The 24112-nt window shown below is 42.1% G+C and overlaps 2 protein-coding genes across 2 annotated transcripts; one reads left to right on the top strand and one right to left on the bottom strand.

Moving 5' to 3' along the window:
• The first annotated feature begins 1424 nt into the window (after positions 1-1424).
• Positions 1425-16587, top strand: LOC136430166 (DBH-like monooxygenase protein 1 homolog). Its single transcript, XM_066420505.1, has 12 exons — positions 1425-1745; positions 4967-5113; positions 6632-6817; positions 7398-7484; positions 8763-8957; positions 9483-9585; positions 10475-10641; positions 11843-12028; positions 12903-12962; positions 14164-14297; positions 15131-15308; positions 15857-16587. Exons 1-12 carry the CDS (start codon positions 1467-1469, stop codon positions 16049-16051), a joined length of 1917 nt encoding a protein of 638 aa, XP_066276602.1. The 5' UTR covers positions 1425-1466; the 3' UTR covers positions 16052-16587.
• Positions 16588-17438: 851 nt separating this feature from the next.
• Positions 17439-23424, bottom strand: LOC136439759 (uncharacterized). Its single transcript, XM_066435735.1, has 12 exons — positions 23238-23424; positions 22975-23125; positions 21927-22105; positions 21407-21542; positions 20813-20902; positions 20294-20472; positions 19976-20097; positions 19550-19700; positions 19136-19231; positions 18729-18878; positions 17871-17966; positions 17439-17766 (listed from the first exon to the last, which is right to left on the bottom strand). The coding sequence occupies exons 1-12, from the start codon at positions 23385-23387 to the stop codon at positions 17665-17667; spliced, it is 1602 nt and encodes a 533-aa protein (XP_066291832.1). The 5' UTR covers positions 23388-23424; the 3' UTR covers positions 17439-17664.
• Positions 23425-24112: the final 688 nt, after the last annotated feature.

Raw genomic sequence — 24112 nt, forward strand, 5'->3', positions numbered from 1 at the left:
GTTTATCTCCGGCACTTCCCAACGGTTGTGCCGGGTAAATGGACAAGGATATGTGGCCACACGATGTTTCTATGGATGGTAAGGGCACACTGTGGGTGGTGGGAGTCGGGTTAATCAGCCGGTCACGTTGTACAGTACAGCACGGACGGGACCGCTATGACGCGGTTTGACCTTCCCATGAATAAGTATAACGTCACCCGTGGGATTGCAGTGGCCATGCGCACTAACCAAATCCTGGTGACTGATGGAGACCGTGGTGACGTCCAGGTATTCAATCCGGACGGCTTTCTGATGCGGACAGTCCGGCATCCATGGAAGGACGAGATGAAACGCCCGTGGTACATCAGTGCGGACTGGAAAGGGAACGTCCTTGTGTCGGACCGGGACCATTCCGTCTACGCGTATGACGAGGCCGGAAAGTTCCTGTTCCAGTTTGGAGGTGAAGGAAGCGGTGAAGGTCAGCTGGAGCGTCCCAATGGTATCTGTACAGACAGCTCAGGTCACGTCATCGTGGCGGACTCTGGGAATAAGAGGATACAGATGTTCACACGTCACGGCGAGTATGTCCGCACCATCCATACTGGGTCTGAGATACACGGTCTGTCAGTGGGACCGGAAGGCCATCTGGTGGGGACTAGCCTGAAGGACTACACTGTGACTGTTTTTCCCAACTTCTAATCGGATAGTATCTTGGAGTAGGATTTGATTTTGTTCCAACACAAAGAGAGTGGAATTACCAATTCTTTAAAATCCAGTTCTCTAGTCTACTTCATAGTTTCTGAGGAACAGATGGATTGAGGCGAGGGTCGATGCTGACTTCCAACGGCCTTTGACCTTTTTTCGCTTTCAGTGTATTAGCTCTGTTCACACTGTAATGCTTAGTTGTGCAGTTGACACCCATTTATCACGATGCATTAGTACATGAGATGTTGCCTCACAATGATAATCTTTATTTCATATTGATGACCATAGGGCTAAATGCACATATGACCACAAGGATGTGAAATATGAAGGATTGAAGACTAAAGATACTTCATTCTGATAACTGTATCATAATGTTATCCTAATAGTATACACTTATTAGTTTCTTCTCTTTTTTAAAACACGTGGAAAATTATCTGCATTCTTTATCGACATGTCCATTACATTCGTGCATGACATCAGGTATGTGAAAGTGTCTGTTTTTATATTAATATACTTTTTTTATTTTTGTCAGTATGTTTTTGGGTGCATGTGTCTCTGTGTATCTGTGCGTGAACGCGATAACTCCCAAAAGGCCGTATCTAACGGCATGCATTGTTTCAACCTATCTCATAAGAATGTCCAGCAACATGTTTGCCTGCCCGGGCGCCGGCCCTGTCAATGATAAACATGGCCCGTTGCCCTGGAAACGATTACGTCACGCACGCCAGGACACAACTGCCCATAAAACGCAACTGAGCGTCGGCAAGCTGCAGTCGGGCAGTATGGCTAGAACCGCTGGGGCTCTCTATGCACTCGTTTTCCTCGCAGTCTTCGGCTATGGGGAGCAGGCAGCTGTAGGAGCCGGCGATTTCACACATCACGAGGCTCTTGACGAGGAAGACAAGTTCAACCTGTTCTGGAAGTTCGATGACGAAAAGATCGAGTTCGAAGCCCATGTGCAGACGACCGGGTGGTTCGGCCTCGGATTGTCCCCGAACGGAGGCATGCCGGGATCCGACATCGTCATCGGCTGGGTAAAAGACGGGACTGCACACCTCACGGTAAGTACCGTATCATTACAACTACCTCCGTATCGTTGAAGAGGTTCATCAGTCACGTATAATAACAGTTACAAGAATATTCATCAATCAGTGACTTAGAAAAGGTAACGAGATACGCACCTCCAAATTTTCGACGTCTACTGTACGCCTTTGGGAGAATTGGGAGACAAATTACATTTCAACATAGCTTAAAACAACTAGCTTTAGATAGCTTTCGATATAAGAAATACCTCCGTGAATTGAAGGTTTTGTTTTTGTACTAGTACTGTCTGTGTGTGTTTGTTTGGAAGTTTCCGTGCTTTTTTGTCATTCCAAATATATAAAAAAATGAACCACTCTCTGGATGGATTCTGATGATATTTGGTATGTGGTTAGCTGTTAGGTCCAGTTTGGGCCCGCTGATGTGTGATCTTGGTAGTGCAGCAGAACTGTCCCGGATGAGCTGTGGTCTTCATTTTTTGGGAGACTAGTTAATTGATTGATATCTTGGCAGCCATGAAGCTGAATTGGGAGACAGATTACATTTCAACATAGCTTACAACAACTAGCTTTAGATAGCTTTCGATGTAAGAAATACCTAATGTAGGTCTATAGATACAAATGACGTATAAACTCCATATGAAGTAACGGTAAAAGTTGACAGGGATTTCAAGAGGATGACCTGGGTGAAGATGACTGTTAGGCATTCGACCTCCCCTCCCATTTCGGCTTACATCCTTGTTTGCTCTGTTGTGACGTTAAGATTATGGCGTCAGTGAGTCATCCATCTCATGTATCGTACGATCCCGGCAAGGGCCAATGGGGTCGTGTGGCGCAACGGCAGAGTGTGGGGTCGTGTGGCGCAACGGCAGAGTGTGGGGTCGTGTGGCGCAACGGCAGAGGGTGGGGTCGTGTGGCGCAACGGCAGAGTGTGGGGTCGTGTGGCGCAACGGCAGAGTGTGGGGTCGTGTGGCGCAACGGCAGAGTGTGGGGTCGTGTGGCGCAACGGCAGAGTGTGGGGTCGTGTGGCGCAACGGCAGAGGGTGGGGTCGTGTGGCGCAACGGCAGAGTGTGGGGTCGTGTGGCGCAACGGCAGAGTGTGGGGTCGTGTGGCGCAACGGCAGAGTGTGGGGTCGTGTGGCGCAACGGCAGAGTGTGGGGTCGTGTGGCGCAACGGCAGAGTGTGGGGTCGTGTGGCGCAACGGCAGAGTGTGGGGTCGTGTGGCGCAACGGCAGAGTGTGGGGTCGTGTGGCGCAACGGCAGAGGGTGGGGTCGTGTGGCGCAACGGCAGAGCGTTCGGCTAAGAACCAAAAGGTCCCGGGTTCGAATCCTGTCCTGTCACCGATCTTGTGCCCTTGGAAAAGGCACTTTACACAACTTTCCTCACTCCACCCAGGTCTAAATGGGTACCTGACGTCGGTTGGGGAAGGTCGTATTGAGGTCACCTGGTGGCTCCGAATGGCAGCCACCCAGACCCTTGCGACAGTTCCAAGATATAAGATATGTATTTGTTGTGTATTATGTGAAATCTGTAAACCCTGCATCAATTCAGCACTAGAAAGGCTGCTATTGCGGGTAATTTTGGTCCAATAAAAACCATTCTTAAATAAACTGCCAGAAAGGACTATAGGACCATCCTCATTAGATAGTTGTAAACAATGAGCCAAAAATAGATACTCAAGCAACTAGATGAAATTTAAAAAAAAAAAAACTTATCTTATTACCTGGATGTCTAAACTTAATCAACGTAGTTGTAAACAATGCTTACAGTTAGATGTGAGAAGGTTGTGTGACAGGTCGTTCGGTGTGATATAACCAGCTGCTGTCGTGCCGAGTACCTGCTAAGCCGGTGTGTTACGGCAAAGGGCGGTTATACAGGCTGTATACATACAGATACAGAATCTGGTGCGTTGCGCCAAAGGGCGGTTATACCGGCTGTATACATACAGATACAGAATCTGGTGCGTTGCGCCAAAGGGCGGTTATACCGGCTATATACATACAGATACAGAAGCTGGTGTGTTACGCCGAAGGGCGGTTACGTTATACCGGCTACATACATACAGATACAGAAGCTGGTGCGTTGCGCCAAAGGGCGGTTATACCGGCTATATACATACAGATACAGAAATCCCTACTTAGACAACATTAATCATTGACATGCTGCAAACAACAAACTCACTGTAACTTAGCAACAGTGCGGGGACCGACTCGGCTATTGTTGTTAAAAACACGAGCGACTAAACCCGGCATCCTCTGGGCATGTGAGCGAGCGTGTGCCAAAAAAAGTTGCCCCACCCCCAATAAAAAGTTGCCATCAATTTGGAATCTGTACCACACAGTTCTGTAACCCTAGTAAGTAGTATGAAAATCTTGCATCAAACAAAAAAAAGTAAGTTTTATTGTTCGGACTTCTATCGAATGATTGGAACACACTTCACTTGCGCCGATATCAAAACATAAAAACGTAAATAACATACAACACGGTGTATTCCGCATCATCCTCGGTCCCTAGCCTCCGTTGCAGGCTTCTCCCTCCGGCGATTTTCAACTTATCGGGCCAGAATCTTTGGCTGTGCGGCCGTATCTGCTTAGAGACCGTATCTGCTTGAGGCCCCGTATCTGCTTGGGATCCTGTAACCGCCGTGTGGGAAGCCTGCGTTTTGTCGGTCTAAGAATCTGGTTGAGTTAAAAAATCGCCGGTGGGAGAAGCCTGTAACGGAGGCTACTCGGTCTCAGCCCCCCCCCCCCCCCCCCCGCGGGTAAGGCTGGTACCTGGAGCGATAAGGAACACATCGTGTTGTACATTTGAGTTACTAGTATAGGAGAGCATTGATGGAGAGTTTTACTCTCTTGCTGCCTGGTCAGAACTGCGGTAGATATACTTGTGGTCTCCCTCACTGATAATAACCAGATACAGACGAGGACTGGCCCTGTCATGGGACTGTTGACAGTCTTAGCCATCTTCCTGCTGCATCAGCTATTACACACATTGCAATATTTGAATGTGCTACAAACGGTTGTATTCTGTCTTAATGAGGTCACCTGGTGGCGCCGAATTGCAGCCGCCCAGACCCTTGCGAGAGTTCCACAAGGAGCAAATATGTATCTGTTGCCCGTGTTATTATGTGATTGTAAAACCTGCACCAAATCAGCTCGAGAAAGGCTGTCATTGCACGGGTAATTTCTGACCAATGAGAAACATCATTACTATTCATTTGTATTCTATGTGTTTTTGCAGGATCGGTATGCTGACGCAAAGGCACAACCCTCGATGGACGAGAGCCAGGACTGGGAGCTCATTTCTGGGAACGAGAACGGAACCCACACCGTCGTGAGGTTCAACAGGAAGTTGACGACTTGTGACGACAAGGATCGCATCATCACCGTAAGCATTTTATATGCACTAATCACTTATTGTTTGTTTGTTTGTTTGTTTGTTTGTTCGCACAAATGAAATAAGAAACAGAGGCATGTAAATATACAAAATATAACAATAGTGCTGGAGGAGAGAGGAAATCCGGAAGGCTTTTCTAAGCCCTCCTCATATAAAGTAACTAATAATAATGATGAAATACAATTATAAAGAAAACCATAGTCCAGATATAACCAATTTCTATTACACTTCACTAAAGCAAATGATAGAACATAATGATACATAGATACATCAATAAGTATACAACAAATCAATGATAACACGTCAAGAAATAATACAAAACGACACTTAGACTAACGACAAAATGAGATTTAATTAAGGTTCCACGTTAACATTCTGAAATTCCACTTTGTCCACACGACAAATACTATTCACACCATGATAATTACTTCAAAAAGGTATTAGATGTGCTCTGTATACGGACCATTGTTAACTCTGTGTCAATAGTAGCATCGCAAATAGATAACATGTGTTGATACATGTCGACGAATGTTTATTTTTTCAAAGTGTCAATCTTTATTTTGTGATCCCAGTAATTACATGTAACAATGCTGTTGGAGATATCTATGTGCAATGTCAGTATCTTATATCCACACTTTTACTGCAACCTTAAGGTTTTACAATGTGATAATCGTCATATTGGCTACATTTTCTCGAAACACTGCTAGTATTAAAGTCATGAACATGGACATGTTAAAAATTAGCGGTAACTCAAGAATAATGGTAAATCACTGCGTCTACTGTCATCGACAAACAATCTTACAACACTGCTAATAACACTGATCATAACAGTATCGTCTATGAAGGTATCTTTTTTTCTTCTTTTTTCTATGCATTGATACCATTCCTTAGCTTAGCAGCAGTCTCTATATGATAGGGCGCTGGCTTTTTAGGCACTAAGATGGCGGTTGATACAAGTCTTGAATTTGCTTTTGTCATTGAGAGTCACAATGTCCTGTGGCAGAGAGTTCCAGAGTTTGACGGTGGCTGGGAGGAAGGTTCTTCTGTGTGACGTTGTGGACGACTTGACAGGTTCTAGAGCGTTGCAGTGTTGTGATCTTGACAAGCGGGTGTCACGTCGATGTACGTACGGTTCCGGGAGTAGGCTGTTTAGTGGTGACGGAGCGTTGTGGTTGAACATGCGATGCAGGAGAGTGAGGGCCCCTACGTTCCTACGTTGTACCAGGGGTTGAATCTGGATTTGTCCAACTCATCTTGTATGCCTTACATTTTCCTCCTGACCTAAAGCATGTACAGCTTTATTTACATGTTACAATGTACATATTTACAAGATATACAATATCAGTTACTATCTGACAAACATAAAAGATCACCCCATTTGTTAATTGATTTTGTGTATGATATATTCTTCTCTATTTTAAGGATGCAAACAAGGTCATTTAAGAAAACAGAAAACCGATCGATCTCTTTATAACAGTCGACGAGTAAACGAATGTTTGTGGTCTCCAGGAGGACACCATGCGGCTGATATGGGCATGGCACGACCAGGATCCGGACGAGGAGTCTGGGGCGAATGGCCCGTCCTACCACGGAACCAACAAGGGAGTCAGGGCGACAAGACTTCTGGAAAAGATCGTCCCGGATCAGACGAGTTCAGTAGGAACAACCTACACAGTCGATTTTCTCATGAAAAATGTAAGGATAATTTTGAATCCATTTTATTGCCAATCTTCGAAAGATTTAACACATCTTTATCATACCTTCCATTGATCTTGATAAGACCTCACCTGATGACGCTCATAACAAACTATCATTCATGTCAAAAACTTTATTGCATGACGATTGTACACGGTACAATGTATGACAACAACTATTAAATATAGTACGAAATAGAGGTTAAGAATGAAACTTCCTAATTACTAATAGAATAATGGCTAGCATAGGTATTTACCATACTAGTATACATGTAAGTATGTAATAAAGTGTTAAAATCGAGTGGGGCTAGTTATTAGTTTCGGTATTTTTTTTCTATTTACAAAGCAGTCTTTTAAGTAATTAGCTATTTTTGAATTGTGGGGGTTGTTGCATCTAAAGATATATTCAAATCTGTCTGTAGCATCGAGACTCTGAAAATCTGTTGTACTTGATTTGAGAATTGTGAATAACTTCGTAAGAGTTGTGTGGCGTCGTGCATGGCTTGTATTAGACTAACTGAAGCTACTGCATTTAGCCCAGCATGCAAATAAAGATCATTAATACCTTATTTCTTTTCTAGGTCACAATTCCTGACTATCAGGACACGACGTACTGGTGCCGTGTGTTTGAGATGCCGAAACTGGACAGTAAACACCACATGATAAAGGTACGGGCGGTTGATGGTTCAACATGTTGACAAGGGTCCAGCTAGTGTATTGTGTGTTACAGACTGATAAGATACCACCAACACATTCCAAAGCAAATGTTGTAAACAACATTTCTATCAAACAGCAGTTGTGTTATGTATAAATGAATTTACACACTTCTTCCGTACCAATAAATGTTTCGGTCACATTCGCACCGGCCAGGCCACGAAGCCACAAATTTATCCCGGTGGACTGCAGGACACCTGAAGGGTACCTCTTGATGTTCTAACTATTAGCTCATGGCGCCTATTAGCTACCGGGTTCCGTGTTGATTTTAACTACATGTTACCCCGCCCGTGCCTCAAAATACCCCGGTGGCCGCAGGGTGCCTCCCGGGCCACGTAGTGTAAAACAAAACATTCCGTGAACTGCCCGGCAGGGCCTCTTGTCCATGTGTGACATAATCATAAAGCACTTACCATTAGTTTACGACCAATACTTTAATTTGCACCTTTTTTTAATTTTTGTTACTTCATCATAGTATGGAGTGGTACAATTCAAAAAATTGCATTTAAACATACTATGTTCTGTTTATGTATGCCTGCATGGCACATTGACAACCGCCCTAGTGTCAACATGTCCCTGGGAAAATAAAATGAAAATGAGATGGAATTTGACATTCATTTATCCGTTGATGATTTCATCATGTTGGTGAATGATTGAATGGCAAAATTTTATACTCACAACATTGCGTTTAACAAGCGCCGACGTTCCGATGTTTGTGTCATCTTCCTCAGGGCGTCGCGGTGGCGTAGTGGCAGGGTGTTTGGCCCCAGAACCAAGAGATACCGGGTTCGAATCCGGGATTCCCTGATTTGTCTCGTTGACGTTGTGCCCTTGGGAAAGACACTTTACACGACTTTCCCAACTTTACTCAGGTGAAAATGAGTACCTAGCTTCAGTTAGGGACGTCCTTCGGATAGGACGTTAAATGGAGGTCCAGTGTCACACCGTCAAGCACGTTGAAGAACCAAACACACTTATCGAAAAGAGTAGGGGTCCTTCTCGGTGTGTGTGGATCATATAAATCTGTCCGAATATGCAGCTTGTACTCTTTAGTACAAACCTGGTGTGTTACGCCTTGATGCGGTTTACCGGGTATGCAATACAACAACAACAGGGCAATACTGACTGGTTTGACTGTGCACTGAAGCTAGGTGTTACTGGTTTACAGTGTACTAAGCTGCTATATTTAGTAATGTTACCCATTTAGTCGCTCTCTCTCTTTCTGGCTTTAGGCTGAACCAATCGTTCAACCTGGGAACGAGGGAACGGTTCATCATCTATTGCTCTACAGCTGTAAGAGGAAGGAGAACTTCACCATGGAGCCGGAGGAACATCCGGGACATGAGTGCCACACTCCCAACATGCCTAGCGACTGGGAGGAGTGTTACATGGGAAGCATCGTCCTGGCATGGGCCATCGGCGGTGGGGTAGGAACAACTTTACATGTTTAAGCCTTACCCAAGCAATATCAGGGCCCGAAAATGGGTTATTCAGTTATTTCTATACATAATTAGTTTAAACAACACTATCAATGTATACCGACGTCCATGATGCAAAAACATGACTTCGTTGTAATGTGAGCACTCACTGAAAATCGTCTCCGTTTTTTTTGTAGGTTCACGAAACTATGGGGATCGTCGTATGACATATTTTGCACGGTTTTAAAATGCTCAAAGTGTAAAGTTATTACACAAATGTGCTAGATAGTGTTAGTAAATGTCAACAAAGATTGCAGCATTTTTCTATTTCCATTTTTTGGTCCCTAACATTGCTTTGGTTGCCTTTGTACGAACTCTACCAAAAACATAGCCTTTTTGGTGAAGATGATAAATATGTTGAATTCACATATGCAACATTAGAATTCCAACTGTGATCAAAGCAAAACGCAGATGCAGAAACCAGCGGATGATGATGATGATGATGATGATGACTCACTTCCTTTTTGTCCCCAGGACATCATTTTCCCAGAGCATGTTGGTTACCCCATCGGCGATGACGACGACAGTGGCTATGTACTGATGGAAATGCACTACGACAACCCTCTGTTTACTTCAGGTAAGACTAAGACTTTTTAAGTGTCCCAAATGTTGTGTGGTCCTTATCTATCTTCGCCGTCGTGCCCTAGACACTGTGGATAAAAACCTACTGCCTCCAAGGCCTCAAAAAGGCTATGGGAGTACCTTTATTATTTTCTCTATAACTTTTGATCTTTTGTGAATCATGGTCACTATCATAAATGCTATGAAAGAAACTCAATATAGCGATCCAGCTCAGTGGTTCACAGCTGCCAAGTGTTCTTCCTTTTTTAAGAGATAGCGATTGGCACGAGTCGTAAAGGATTGAAGGCCCCATTCACTAATGTCTCAGACCACACTGTCCGGGAGCGTATTCCAGGTGCTGATCGCTGCATGTATGAATGTCTTATCTGTTGTATGAGTTCTGGAGACAGGTTTGGTGAGTGGGTGTCTTGGTATAGCAAGACACTTCTACCTTTACGCCAAAAATAGTTATTCAAGCATCTAGATGAATTTTTGAAACAGACGTTTCAGACAGCATCAGCTATCTTTCGTCACTGACTAAGGAAAGGTTTGACAGGTTTTATACCAAAACTGAAGACAATTCAAGATGGTCCAATAGTTTAATTCAGTTGCTTGAGTAACTACATTTTGGCGTAAAGGTAGACGTGTCTAGCTATGCCAAGACACCCACTCTCCGAACCTGTCTCCAGAATTTGTGTTATGTTTACGAATTCTTGCTATACTTTGTAGCATGTACAATTTTCTTGCAATAAAGTTCGTCTTCTACAAAAGGTAGAACATTCACACATGCGGTAATCAGCACCTGGAATTCGCTCCCGGACAGTGTGGTCCGAGACATTTGTGAGTAACTATTTTTGGAGTATCTTATTACCTGGATGTCTAACCTTTACTTTAAACGCTGTCAGGTATCCAGGATACTTCAGGCATGAGACTGACGTACACGCCCGAGCTGAGGGACATTGACATGGGGACCCTGGAGGTCGGCTATGAGGTGAACCATTTCCTCGTCGTCCCGCCGCATGTGGAGGAGTTCACAACGGCAGCATTCTGCAGCGCCGAGTGCTTGGGCGCGGTGAGTACTCACACAAACTCAGAACTGTTACATTCATCTAGATCTACTATTAAGTGATACCCCAAATACCCCATTCAGGGGTAAAGTTGAGGCCGAGCTAGGGCGGGCTGTCCTCCAGCCTGGCACGGAACGACTCAAAGGTGAGAGCCTTCACAGTCGTAGCAGGCAGGGTATTCCACTGAGGAAATGTGAAACTAAAATGCATCAGGCATGTCGAGGAGTTCTGAGCACTGAGCGCGGTGAGTACTACACCCCGTCCAACCAATCCCTTTGAAACTCATTTCGAATCAGCCATGACCCGACAGATCGCTTCCTAGTTTGCCTGGCAATGCAACCTTACCAATACGGCGTGGGCTTCCAGTTTTTGAATTAAGTTTTTTTAGTGTTTCACTCAGTACCAGACTGTCAATTCTCTGAAATTGTTTCCTGTCCCTCTTTCTTCTTCTCTGGATGGGTTATTACTTGATATTCTTGGGCTGTCTGAAACAAGATTGCTTTTCTGTTAATATTTGGCGAGAACTTTGAATTGTCTGAGACAACCATTAAACATACATAGTAGTAATCTATATGTATGTTTAATGTAATGATTATGTTTCCCCCCCAGGGTTGCCCTTTGTAATAGCTTAAGCTAGTTGGGCAACCCTGGCATGTAAATACATTGTAAGTGCAGGCCAAACGAATAAACAAATAAACAAACCATGCATGAATATTTCATCAGGTTGGTGAATGACTGAATAGCAAGGTTCTTATATTCACAGCCAAGTATGACAGAATAGCAACGTTCTTTTATACACGACCAGGTATTTACATACATGAGCCGACGTTTCGACGATTGTCTGTCATCTTCATCAGGGCAATACTGACTGGCTGAAGCTACATTAGGTGTGCTAATAACAATGCAGTCCCATCTCTGAAACAATATTGTTTTAATTTTCTCTAGTTCCTCGAGGAGCACGGACAGATTGTCTGTCAACTTCATCAGGGCAATACTGACTGGCTGAAGCTACATTAGGTGTTGCTAATAACAATGCAGTCCCATCTCTGAAACAATGTTGTTTCAATTTTCTCTAGTTCCTCGAGGAGCACGGACAGATTGTCTGTCAACTTCATCAGGGCAATACTGACTGGCTGAAGCTACATTAGGTGTGCTAATAACAATGCAGTCCCATCTCTGAAACAATGTTGTTTCAATTTTCTCTAGTTCCTCGAGGAGCACGGACAGCCGATCCACATCTTCGGTGTCAATCTCCACTCCCACCTGCTGGGCGTTAGGCTGAACGTCCGACTGATCCGTGACGGCGTTGAGACGGACATCGTGCGCGACGACAACTACGACTTCAACCTGCAGTTCCTCCGGATGTTGAAGGAGGATATCACCATCTACCCTGTGAGTAGCCTGGTCCCTTATCGGCTTATGCCTAGGTCACATTTAAAAAGCGGGGCCAAGTCGGGCAGCTTGCGGGAACGAAAAAATGATATAAAAGACATAAGAAAGACACAAAACGTGAAAAATGACTCCTGACCATAGATTATGTATTTTCTTGATATGCACTTTTTACTTTTCGTTTTTGCAAACAGCCCGGCCGGGCCCCGACTTGGGAATGTGACTCTAGCATTAGGGGTGTTTTATCGAGCCCAGTCTGTTTATGATTTAGCCATTTCTGTCAGCCTGACTACTTAGCTGCAATGTAGAATTTACAGCGGGGGGCGAATTAATTCAATCCAAGGCCGTAAACCCACCACCGAGCGGGCTAAGCTGTCTTGGCGGGCGAGCATGACCCCCAGCGCCGTAGAGACATCGGGGAGCGCCCGATGGTATGGTTTCCAGGCTACCCCGTGAGTCACTCTGGCAACATTTCCTGGAAAATTTTCATAATTCAGTAGCTTGACTTTTAAAAACAATGATTTTAGGCGTCCATTGGCTATTAGTTGGCGAATGCCGGTCCCCAACAGGTCGCAGGCCATAGAGATAGGGGCTTTAAGCGATATCAATTCCATCGATAGAAAACGCTTTTAACGCTTTGTGTGAATCTTTTAACGCTTTGTGTGTTTTGTTGCCTTTTTTTGTTATTCTTGTAAGTTTTGCAGGATATTTCCATTGTAAAGTTAAGGGAAGGGTAACACAAATCGAATTTAGGACGCAGCGAGGTCACCAACGTGTCACGGTTCCAGCGAGATAGGGGCAGTTGAGCAACAAGTGATGATTCCAAATGTAAGACCACGAGTAAGTTCACTGCTATTCCTCTATGCCTTGTCTTCAGGGAGACAGTCTGGTTACAGAGTGCGTCTACGATTCCTCACACAAAGACTCCGTTGTGGTAGTAAGTAGACCTTTATTTCTTCACTTCTGTCGTCACGCGCTGCCGCGCTAGCTTTAGCAAAGGTTCAGCTTTCTCAAACAAGAAAGATGAAGCCTAATAAAAATTTTGTGTTTCTGGTATTAGTCCAGAAAAAATCACAATTGGTAGGTAGGGATTCTCTTGTTTTTGTTTTGTTTTTTGTTTGTTTTAGATTTTGGCCTAAGTTATCTACATTTAGCAATGTGGAACTGCAATGCTTCAGGCACTGTTTTTTTTTTCAATATTAGCAAAGAAGTACAATATCTACTACACATTCTTACATCAACTGTCCAAAGCCCTCATTCGTTAACAGAGCGTGGAATACAGGGAGTCTGTTATGAATTTCGTCACTCTTGAGTTCGATCGAATTATTTTTTTGCCCCTTGCCATGATAGGGATTTTGCTAGGGTTTGCCGGGTAACCGGACTCACAACATTCTCTTTTTAGGCCTAAGCATGATTGAACAACAACATGAAGATAGACTGCTCTGTCTTAATGCAATGCTACTGGAATGTGGAAAGTGTAGAAATTGGCCAAATAGACATGCAAAAATAATGGAAGAGGGGTTAGTCTGCTAAAAGGTGTACAGTTTGCCGTGGATGGCACATTGGACCCTCCCTCCGTAGCCGACTCCCTTAGCATATTATTTACTCTATTTGGCCAATTTCTACAATTATTCCAGCCATCCGCGGAGCCTGGTAGAGGCTAAAGTTTTGCACTGTTTGTGGTGTTCATTATATTAACCTCTAGCCTCTACCAGGCTCCGTGGTTCGCTGGAAAAAGTCAGAGCGGCAAACTGTACCCCTATAGCAGACTAACCCCTCTTTCATGATTTTTCTGTCTATTTCTACACTTTCCAGCCGCCTCTGGAGCCTGGTAGAGGCTAATCAACCTCCACGAAATGGAAAATGGCGTTTTTGCTACGTTCTTCTCACTGGTAAGGTCACTGACATGTACCAGGTTGCTGTCACCATGGTTACTGCTAAAGTAACAGGCACCCTGTAGTGTTTGGTTACTTTATGCAGCAAGTGGTAAGACAGAGCTGGAGGGGCTGGTCACCAGATCTGATTAACATGTTTGAGTAAGAATAGACGGAGAAGTAGGCTAGACCATGTGAAGGTAAACATTATTTATCTACTTTCAAATGTTACCTTTCTAATGGTTTTCCTTTTTTTTCTTTTAGGGTGGTTTCGGTACACCACAGGAAATGTGTGATGCCTTTTTGCTGTACTACCCGAAGTTTAACATGGCGAGGTGCGAAAGTAGAGTGAACGCATGGGATGTTGTCGACTACGCTGGAGCCCAAGAGTATACATTGTACGTATTGATGAGTTGTCTTGTAGTCAAGGGTCAAAATGTTGTTTTTCGCGGTGATTTGTTTCCTTGTTTATTTATTAGCACGACAAGAAAGTACATAATACAATAAACAATGAAACAAAAGTGCAGGAGGAGGGAAATGGTGTTCATACATTATAATAGGCTCTTTCTCTATATTAATCGGACCTGATTATAGTCGATAAATATATAATAAAGTAATACAAGTAATACACAGAAAGCGATAAAGATACAAGGGTAATCAAATGATCCATGATTTATATTAAGATACGACCTGACCATATTAGGCCATTACAGGTATTTGCATACCTCAGGCTATTATTTATTCATTTATTTACTAGCAAGTGCAATGACAGGCTATTATGATGATGTATTGATATATCTGCATGGCTGTTATTGATTTCTATAGTTATTTCATACTGTATTTATGTATTATATGTTTTATATCTTAAATGTTGTACTGATCTTTATTCCATCTATTGTAGGTTATGTATACAAGTTATATGTCCGTCTGTGGGTCCGCCGTTATCAGAGGGAGCCGCCAAGGCTGACCCAGTGTAATGACTTGTTTTCATGGTCAATTGCTGTAAATACATTTAAATTCGCGTGGTTTTCATTTCGCGCCAGGGAGAAAATGGAGTGTCCGCGGTTGTTTTAAGTTCGCGTTTGAAACAATAGTAGCCCTACAGTCATAGATGGGCAAAAAGTTTCGCGGTTGTTTTAACTTCACGCCGAAAGTTCACCGCGAAAACAAAGCCACAGAAATTTTACAGCAATACAAGTAGACAATTTTCCCCACCATTTCGTGTTGACAGTGGCGAATATGACAGCATCCACATCACCGCACCTGCCCACATGGTCAACATGTCCTGGGAAGAGGCCATGGACTCCGTGCCGTGGACCAATGAGAAGGGACTGCACTTCTCTGAGTACCTCATGAACTCATCCTTCCACTCTGTGTGTTATACCAACCACCTGTCTACAGTTGACACGGTAAGGCCAACCATTTTTACTCCTCTTAGGAAATAAGACGGTTCAGTGTCCTGACTTCTGACTCTGTCCAAGCTCGTTTACTGTTCATATCTATATCGACATGACTGGCGTACCAAGATAAAGGAATAAACAAATCTAAACAAATGTTTGTATTTGTAATTAGTGTGCTGTGGAAAATTGAGATGCTCGCTTTTCCACAGCAGGCGGCCTAAAGAAGACATCTGTAGATGTCTCTTTCACTCCTTATTTCCTAAACATCCTGACGTCTGACTCTGTCCACACTCGCTTACATGTACATATTTATATTGATAAATGAATAAACAAATCTAAACAAATGTTTGTATTTGTAAATAGGGTGCTGTGGAGAATTGGGATGCTCATTTTCCCCGTGGGACCAGGCGGCCTAAAGAAGATTCTGTAGATGTCTCTTTCACTCCGTATTTCCTAAACATCCTGACGTCTGACTCTGTCCATACTCGCTTACACGTACATATTTATATTGATAAATGAATAAAGAAATCTAAACAAATGTTTGTATTTGTAAATAGGGTGCTGTGGAGAATTGGGATGCTCGTTTTCCCCGTGGGACCAGGCGGCCTAAAGAAGACATCTGCAGCCGGAGCGCTGCTACACCAACCCCCGATGGCCCAGTGGGCGGCTCTACGGCACTCCGGCCGCAGCTTGCTGTGGTTTATGCTCTGACCATGTACCTTCTGGCGCTCGTGATGATAATGAATGAATGAACTTTATTGTTCGACAATTGTACACGGCATCATGTATGGCAAAAGCTATCAATACAATACAATACATACTGTACATCATTATCATCTTGTCGTGAGAGTATCACATACTATACTGTCTAGTATATTCTTGAATCTATGACTACAAAAATATGCACGTAAATGGCGAACTGACATGATGTATTCCAAACGTTCCAAACGTTACACAATTTCATCATCAATTATGCAAATGAAGCTACTATGAAAGCAATGTTTTACGTGTGCTTTACGAATGTTTTACGTGTGCTTAAAGATCAGATATTGTCGAAACATAATGAATGATACCATGATTAAATTTCCTGTAGGTTCATTACGTACGTTCTAATTTCTATGTAGCCAAATAAATGGAATACAAAACTCCTTTATCTCCCTAAGTAATACAGAAAATTCATATTCCTAATGAGTGCAGAGAAACCTTTGAATTATTAAACGTATCTGCTCAAAAATAAAGACTTAGACTTGACTTGACTTGCTCTAAGACTTACAATTTTACCATTGCAGAAAAGAAGTCGAATTCACTTAGATTATAATCCTTGTAGTAACTTGGCAATGGATATATTTATAAACCATTCTTTTGTTCCTTCATTCATTCTCCAGTGGGTATATTATGTACAAGAAAGGTCTTTATCAATTCAGTAATTCATTCATTAGTTAATTAACAATAGTTTCTAGTAGCAAAGAGAAATCGTTCCTTAAAATGTGATAAGAATAAATGAGCAGACATGATATTCAATTTCCTTCACCAAGTTTAATTTCAGGAAAATCCCACGCTGTCAAGTTTCCACTGGTACCATGCAAGCAACATGTTAGGCCCATCAGATATAAATCTTTGATCACAGCTTCCTACACATATATATGGCATGCTAGGAAAGTGGCAGTGGCACTTGCTTAAAATTTGCAACGTTACCAAAACAGCTTTAGCTGATTAACACAATGATTCACACGCAATCCTACGTACTACCAATGCTATACTCGGATAGTTTTGATCCGTGTTCTTATTCTAGTTGCATACTGAATTTTTGTATGTTCCCTACTCATAGCAGTCTTTCAAAAGCTGAATTGAAAAATGGCCTGACTAACTATATATACAACTCAGATAACACAATTGACTTGGGACAAGTCATTGAAAAATTATAGAAGCGATCAAACACCTGATTACTAGAAACACACAGTGGTGTGATGACTTACATGCATACAGTATCTAATGCCAAGTATCCTTTCGACACTTCCTTTTTCTATTCATTGGATAGTACTTTTTACTAAACAATACATATAATATTGTGTGTATATATATCATACACGAACACCAACAGTAAAATATTTTTTCATCATAATCTGGTAGTAAAAAAAAGAATACCAAATTACAAGTAACGAACCAATGATTTTCGACAGTTGATAACTTGTCCTTGCTATGGTCCAATGTAAGGTCTTTGCGTTCTGAATAAATCTGGACAATCGGGCTATGGTGATCTCTGTAAACACTATACGCACAAAAGCAAACCATTGCTACATGAAGGACACACGTGTCATTGACAATGCTCTAGCGATAACACAACCCTTACCAGGAGACTAGGAGACTAACCATCACCAGACGGCTCTGTGAATGTACTCTTGGAGGGCTGAAGGTTGTTTCTCTTCACATAATCTTCCAGAAACGCGAGGGTTGCCAGAGCTCCTTGCTGGAATTAGTCAAGACAAACAGAATGTCGTTTAGCTTAACTGAAGGTAAAGACCTAAAAACCATTGAAAGGCTTATTAGTAGACTGATCAGAAATAAACCTACCCTCATGAGGAAGGTCTGGTCCTCCGGCTCCAGGGTAAAGTCCAAGGTGCCCACATAGTCCACGTCAATGGCGATGCATCTGCCCACATCCTCTTTCTGGAAAAGAAATAAAGAGCTGAGACGACGCCAAGACAAACTCAATAACATTTTGCAGGACGCTTTGTTTTTGCAACGGTCCTAGCTTTGCAGGCACTTGGTGTACGGTACTGTAAAAATCTGAAGGGGCGTGTACGCCGCTCCCGGGATTAAAACTAGCTCGCGCCAACCCAGATCCACACGGCTTGGGAATTCAACGCGCTAACCACTAGGCTAAAAGGTCCGGACCAGTTAACTAGTCAGTTAGTGGAGGTTGATCCCCACTGACTGTTACAGTACGCCTGCGTACATGTGATCCTCCTTTCTACACTCCGGGTAGCTTAAAACCAGACATTGATACTTATTCTGCTTCCCTTTTTGTGTCATCTGGAAAACTGACTTTCAAATATCAGTTTTAATGACAAGAGATCCAGATCCCAAAACTGTCTTTGTAATACTCCGTTTGGACTTAAGAATAAAAGTGTTATGCACTTTATCTTATAAACATACATAATTATTTTTTGTTCGTGTATTTCCTTGGGAATGTTGGTCATTTCAACATTTATTTCAGCCGCCATTCTTAATTTCGGGATCAATCGCGATTTTTGCCTCAATGATACTAATAGTATTCTAAAACAATTCTCTGTTAGATCTAGTGTTTTACATAATGGAACAAACCTATACAATGCACATCATTCATAAAAGTCTCACATGACCAAATTCCATTCGTTTATTGGCCAACCTATCAGCGATGATTGATGACCGGATTTTATCCATACCAACCTTAATCGGTTTGCTTTGGCCAACCAGCTCCAGGTACCTAATGTTCAGATCATATGGCGTGTCGATGATTCGCTGAGGGACAATCTCCATCAGCTTCTTCCTGAACGGCTCCCAGTTGTTGTAGACACCTTTGATGGTCTCAGCTGTCACCTGAGGGAGCATCATACACCACAATGTCTTAATGAGATTTCTTTAACTCATTTTCAAACGTGTTTTCTTTGATCACATCTTTTCATGCGTTTATCCCGCGAGTCACACTTGTGTTGCTCATCATCTTGTTTTGCTAGGTTAGATAATCAGTTGGGAAGAGGACTATTCAATATCGAAAGTCCTTTAGATTGTTATTACTGTCATCGTTGTCATCATCATTATGATCGCTACTTTTGTCCTGCAAAATGTAAACTTACCGGTCCACCTGAGTACTTTGCAAACAAGACGTCAAACACCACTTCATGGGATTCGGCTCCGTCAACAAAGTCCCTAAGCTCCTCTATCGGAAAGTTCTAAAAGAAAAAAAATACACAAAGAAGTAGTGATGGCTTTCATAAAAACGAAATACAACATTTCACATACTAGTATTGTCTCATAGATATATACCTGTTCGAAGTAGTTACTTTAAGATTACGAAGAGAAGAATTAAAGAGTTATTATTTGATTAAGTTCAGCTAGTTACACACTTAGTGAGTTGAAAAGTGTGTATGCCCACAAAAGTAAATGAAATATGCAAAGGATGTAGTATGCTAAAGGTTAGTTACAACTTACAAAGCACTCAAAATTCAATCCAACTATTATGATTACAAGTAAATTACGTCAATGCTTACATCCTTGAAGCATTTCAACATGTCTTCTCTATTTCGTGGCGCCTTTAGAACCTCATCCAGCCTTTGCTTCTTTGCATCATAGTCTGTTTGCATGGTCTCGATATCATCCCTCATCCGAATGCTTCTCATTTCCTCATTTTGTTGGTACCTCCTTCAAACATGAAAAAAACAGAGATTGTCACAATTCGCCATTTTAAGTCGGTATCACTTGCTGAAAACTAAACATCAAAAAGAGTGTCAAGCATTTAGCACTAGCTAAACCTTAACGTGAGACACATCTTGATTTACATGACTTAAAAAAAAGTTGAATTAACTTATTAGAAATATATCAAGTTTGACGGCCACAGAAGTTTACATGGCTACGATGACTTGTAGTGTTTACATGGCAACATTTAGTTTCAAAAGAATAGTTGAAATGATACGCACTTTGCTAACATTGTCCCTGGCCTTTCGTTTTTGAAGTCGACTTTACCTTCGAATTCCGTTTTCAAGACATCAAGGCGTTTGCTGAAGACGTGTTGATAAGCCTTTCTATCCGTCTTTGAGTACTGATAAAAAATTGAAAACCAAATGTGATTATTAAGACAAGTGGTTGGCTTAACAAATAGAATTTAGTCTAATGGTAAGGTAGAAAAGGTAATGATAAAAGCTCATATTCACTGCCCAGTGCCCAGCAAGTTATTCTGGACACCTTTGTGAAATTTACAATGCGTAAAGCTGTGAATGTACAGAATTCTTAATTACCACCATTAATCCGAGAGTCTTTCGCAGTTGCTGCTTTCTCTGTTCTTCAGAAACATTTGTAGGCTGGAAACGTGCCTCGATGCTCTGCTGGTAAAAATAGCTGGTTGTTTTCACGTCGTCCGTCTCCTCTTCCAAACGTCTCTGGAAGCTGTCCTGGTCGTCCATGGAAAGCCACCATCCTGAATTAACGAACTTCTGGGTAATATATGTCAAACCACATCTACAGTTCTTCCTTTATTATTAAGACGATCACTGTCACAACGATCGCAATGTCACTTTTGAATGATTCGGTCAAAGATACAGAGAGCGATAAAGACATACTATTAAGCAACCATTTGCATTGAAAATTAGCTGAGCTCTTGCTGTACATGTATCTCCATTTGATCGAATTTCAAATAGATATTGCTGTATAAATCGTATCAGTCTAAGGTTTAGTAGATTAGATTACTCATAATAGATCTGAACGAGCAGTAATAAGCCTTTGTGGGGTTTGTAGCAGCAACCATTTTTAGACCTTACCGTCATAGCAGTAGATAGGGAAGTTGGCACACACACCACCATCTATGTACAGATCTGGCTCTTTTTCAAACTTAAATGGAATGAAAATCACTGAAAAAAAAGATTCACAATCTCATACCATGAAAAAATGATATCAATTTTTTCGAGGGACATACTGTAAATGCAAACATGATCTAATTTCTATGAATTATACGAGTTGATCTCTACCCAAAAACTTTTTAACTTAATAACAGATGTTTGCAAAGAAAGCTCTTTTAGCATTTCCTCATAAATCATGTACCGGGTAAATGATTCACAGTCTCACAGATTCCAAGTCTGAAACAAAACCAGGAAAGGGAGCTAGGGAGACGAAAGCCACCCCTCTGCCTTAAGAAGTACTTAACACGAGATATCAAAACCGGAAACGCTACCACGTAATAGAGCATAATTTCATAATGAGTGGTTATTAACTAGTATTAACTAGTACTGCTTTTTGTTCATACCAAATGGTTGTTTTCATGGTCCTGTAATTCAAGCTGTCTACCATTCAAAAAATTACCACTAGTAACCCTTCCTGTTCTCAAATATTATTGCACAGTATCAAGAGCATTTCACCTGGCAATGATATGGACTGTCGCACAGCGTGGGGAATAGTGCAGAGGGGCGTGGTCTTGGCGTGACAGTACATCTCGATGCCGTAGGTCAGGTCGTAGGTGACGGTACACAGCTCTTTGCCGAAGACGTCACGGAGCTGCGTAAAATTTGTGAAAGCAATATGAAGCAAAAAAAAAGGTTATTGACACAATCGAAATAATCTATGCTGCTACCCCGGCCCTAGAGAGGTTACTCAATCTCCGTAATATACATATAAATATTCTTACACTCATAAAAAGAGACTTATTTATAAGAATTATTACTTTGAAGAAGGAAACAATTTTTGCCAAGCCACTGCCCAATCAAACGTAACTTACTCAATTCAACGCCAGATAATCACTCAACAGGCAAATAGCTGTGTTGTCTGTACACTCAAATCAGCCAACCAAACCTAACAAACAGATACATTGATTTAATTTGCAGGATATATCACGTCAAAGATACCCCCTTCAGATCCCCCATCTGTATCCATGACACAGACCTGATTAAGATTGATGTTCTCGTCCAGTCCTGTAGCCCTGTGATGCTTCTGAAGATGTCTATAGATAACCTCGCCGTACCAGGTGATAAATTTTTCCCCTGGGTATAGGCCAAAGTCAGTGAAGAAGTTCCGAACAAAGGAAAGATACCTCAGTGCTCCACGTGACCACCATGGCGAGTCTGCAAAGAAATTGACCATGAATACAAGATTTCACGTCGCATAACACCTGAACGGCTTACAACAGTTCCACGAAGTCTTTTCTCATTGTATTCTGGGGTTGATACCTTGTAAAAGTAATGACGTCATATTTTGATGACACTTAAGTTATGATTATTTCATTTGCATTATTTTTTAAAAATTTAATGGCTTCAAAAGACCCCGTCTCAGGGTTCACTCCAAAAGCCCGATCTGAATCGGGTTAAAATCATTTTGAAACTTTATCAAATATTTATATAACAATATGAAGAATATGTCTCTATACAGCTGCCGTTTTGCTGTATGTCTCAGGTATTTATGATCAGTTTTGCTATTAATAGTGGCTTTAGCATGCTAGCAATGTTATTGTTCTTATCATACCAAAAATCCTATTGCGGAAGTTCGAGATAGAACAACTCTATGAATATGAATACAAACATATTTATCACATATCTTTGTACACATAGTGCTTGGGATCGGCTGTTGATTTAACATAGTAAATCGGAAAATTCACATTTTGACAAAGAATATAAACACGACTCGACTTTATAGGGAAGCCCGGCCACTCTTTGCGTTGCGCAGTGGAGTGCGCTGTGCATACAGATTTATGTTTCGACTTCTGTTTTGTCTTGGGAAAATTTAGCTCATACTTGTCCAATTTTCTGCTAGGGAGGACAGAAGAAATGTTTATTTTCAAAATCTGGCCTTTTGGGAACCTAAAGAAACCCCGTAACTCCGGCTTTGAAGTGAAGGTAAATGTGTTTTTTTTACGACTTAACCGTGTCTTCAAATGAAAAGTTGATATGGTGGTCCCTCCTCTATTTGTGACATTCGTAATGAAAATTAAACACACCCATCAGTGTTCTGCCCATGTCCACATTTCCCATCTCCCTCACAATGTCGTCTGACGTCATGCCGATCGACATCAAACCGGCTGTTACTGCGCCTGCGCTGGTGCCTGCGAATCTTTTGATATTTTTCATAATCCCAGCATCCTCTAAGACCTGCAAGAGGAATAAAAGGTAATTAAAGATGAATGCACCTTTGAAAGATAACGATGAAAAACAAACAACAAAATAAAATCAGATAATCTCATAACTTGAGCGTAACGCCCACCTTCATAGCGCCTATGTAGGCAGTACCCTTGGCCCCTCCGCCTTCCAACACGAGGTTCTCAAATGGGAAGTTGTAAGCTCGGTACTTCTTAGCGATCTGGCCAAGATCGTCCGGAAGTTCAGCCACAGGCTTGGCCTGTTTGACCCCCATCTATGTGCTTCTATTGTAGGTGTGGAAATGTAGCTGTCTGAAAGACGATTATACACACAATTATCAATATTTAGCCTTTTATAGTTACATGGGGCCGCGATGCCAGTCTTTTATATTCACACCGTGTACATTTCTGTGGTTTAAGTGTTGTTAACTTCACACAACACCACAAATGCTGAAACGTTCAAAGTAAAAGGCAGCTGTAAACATAAAGATTACAAATCTGTTACCCAAAGCTCTGTAGGTTCAGCGCTTCCACGACCCCGGAAGAGAGGGTTAAAGGTCACCTGAGAGGTCCATTGCCAAGGTAATGGCACGGGCCATGAGCCCACCAATGCAAGGCGTAGTATACAGTTACATGAAAACAAAAGGTACAACCGCCAGTCAGCTAAGATTTCAACTTTGTGAGCAAAGCTTGCGATCATCACTATGGGCACAGATCTAGACTGACGTAATCCACATGCAACCTGGTCAAGAAGGTTCTGGACTATTCCTACACCACCACTACAGGTGATCCGACGTTTTTGCAAGGCAATCTGCAGGTACCTTTTTTATGTCTTTTGATTGTGGTTGAAAAGTACCTTTACCTGCAGGGGATAGTTTACATATTTCAAATTAGCCTAGTGCCAAACGGAAAGTCGTTGACCGTATAAGCTCGAGCTACATGTATCTTTAGAGCAAATGTTACGATATTTCGCCGAAATGTAAAAATGACGCCCTTTGTT

This window comes from Branchiostoma lanceolatum, chromosome 1 (genome assembly GCF_035083965.1).
Source record: "Branchiostoma lanceolatum isolate klBraLanc5 chromosome 1, klBraLanc5.hap2, whole genome shotgun sequence".
In the NCBI taxonomy this organism is placed as follows: domain Eukaryota; kingdom Metazoa; phylum Chordata; class Leptocardii; order Amphioxiformes; family Branchiostomatidae; genus Branchiostoma; species Branchiostoma lanceolatum.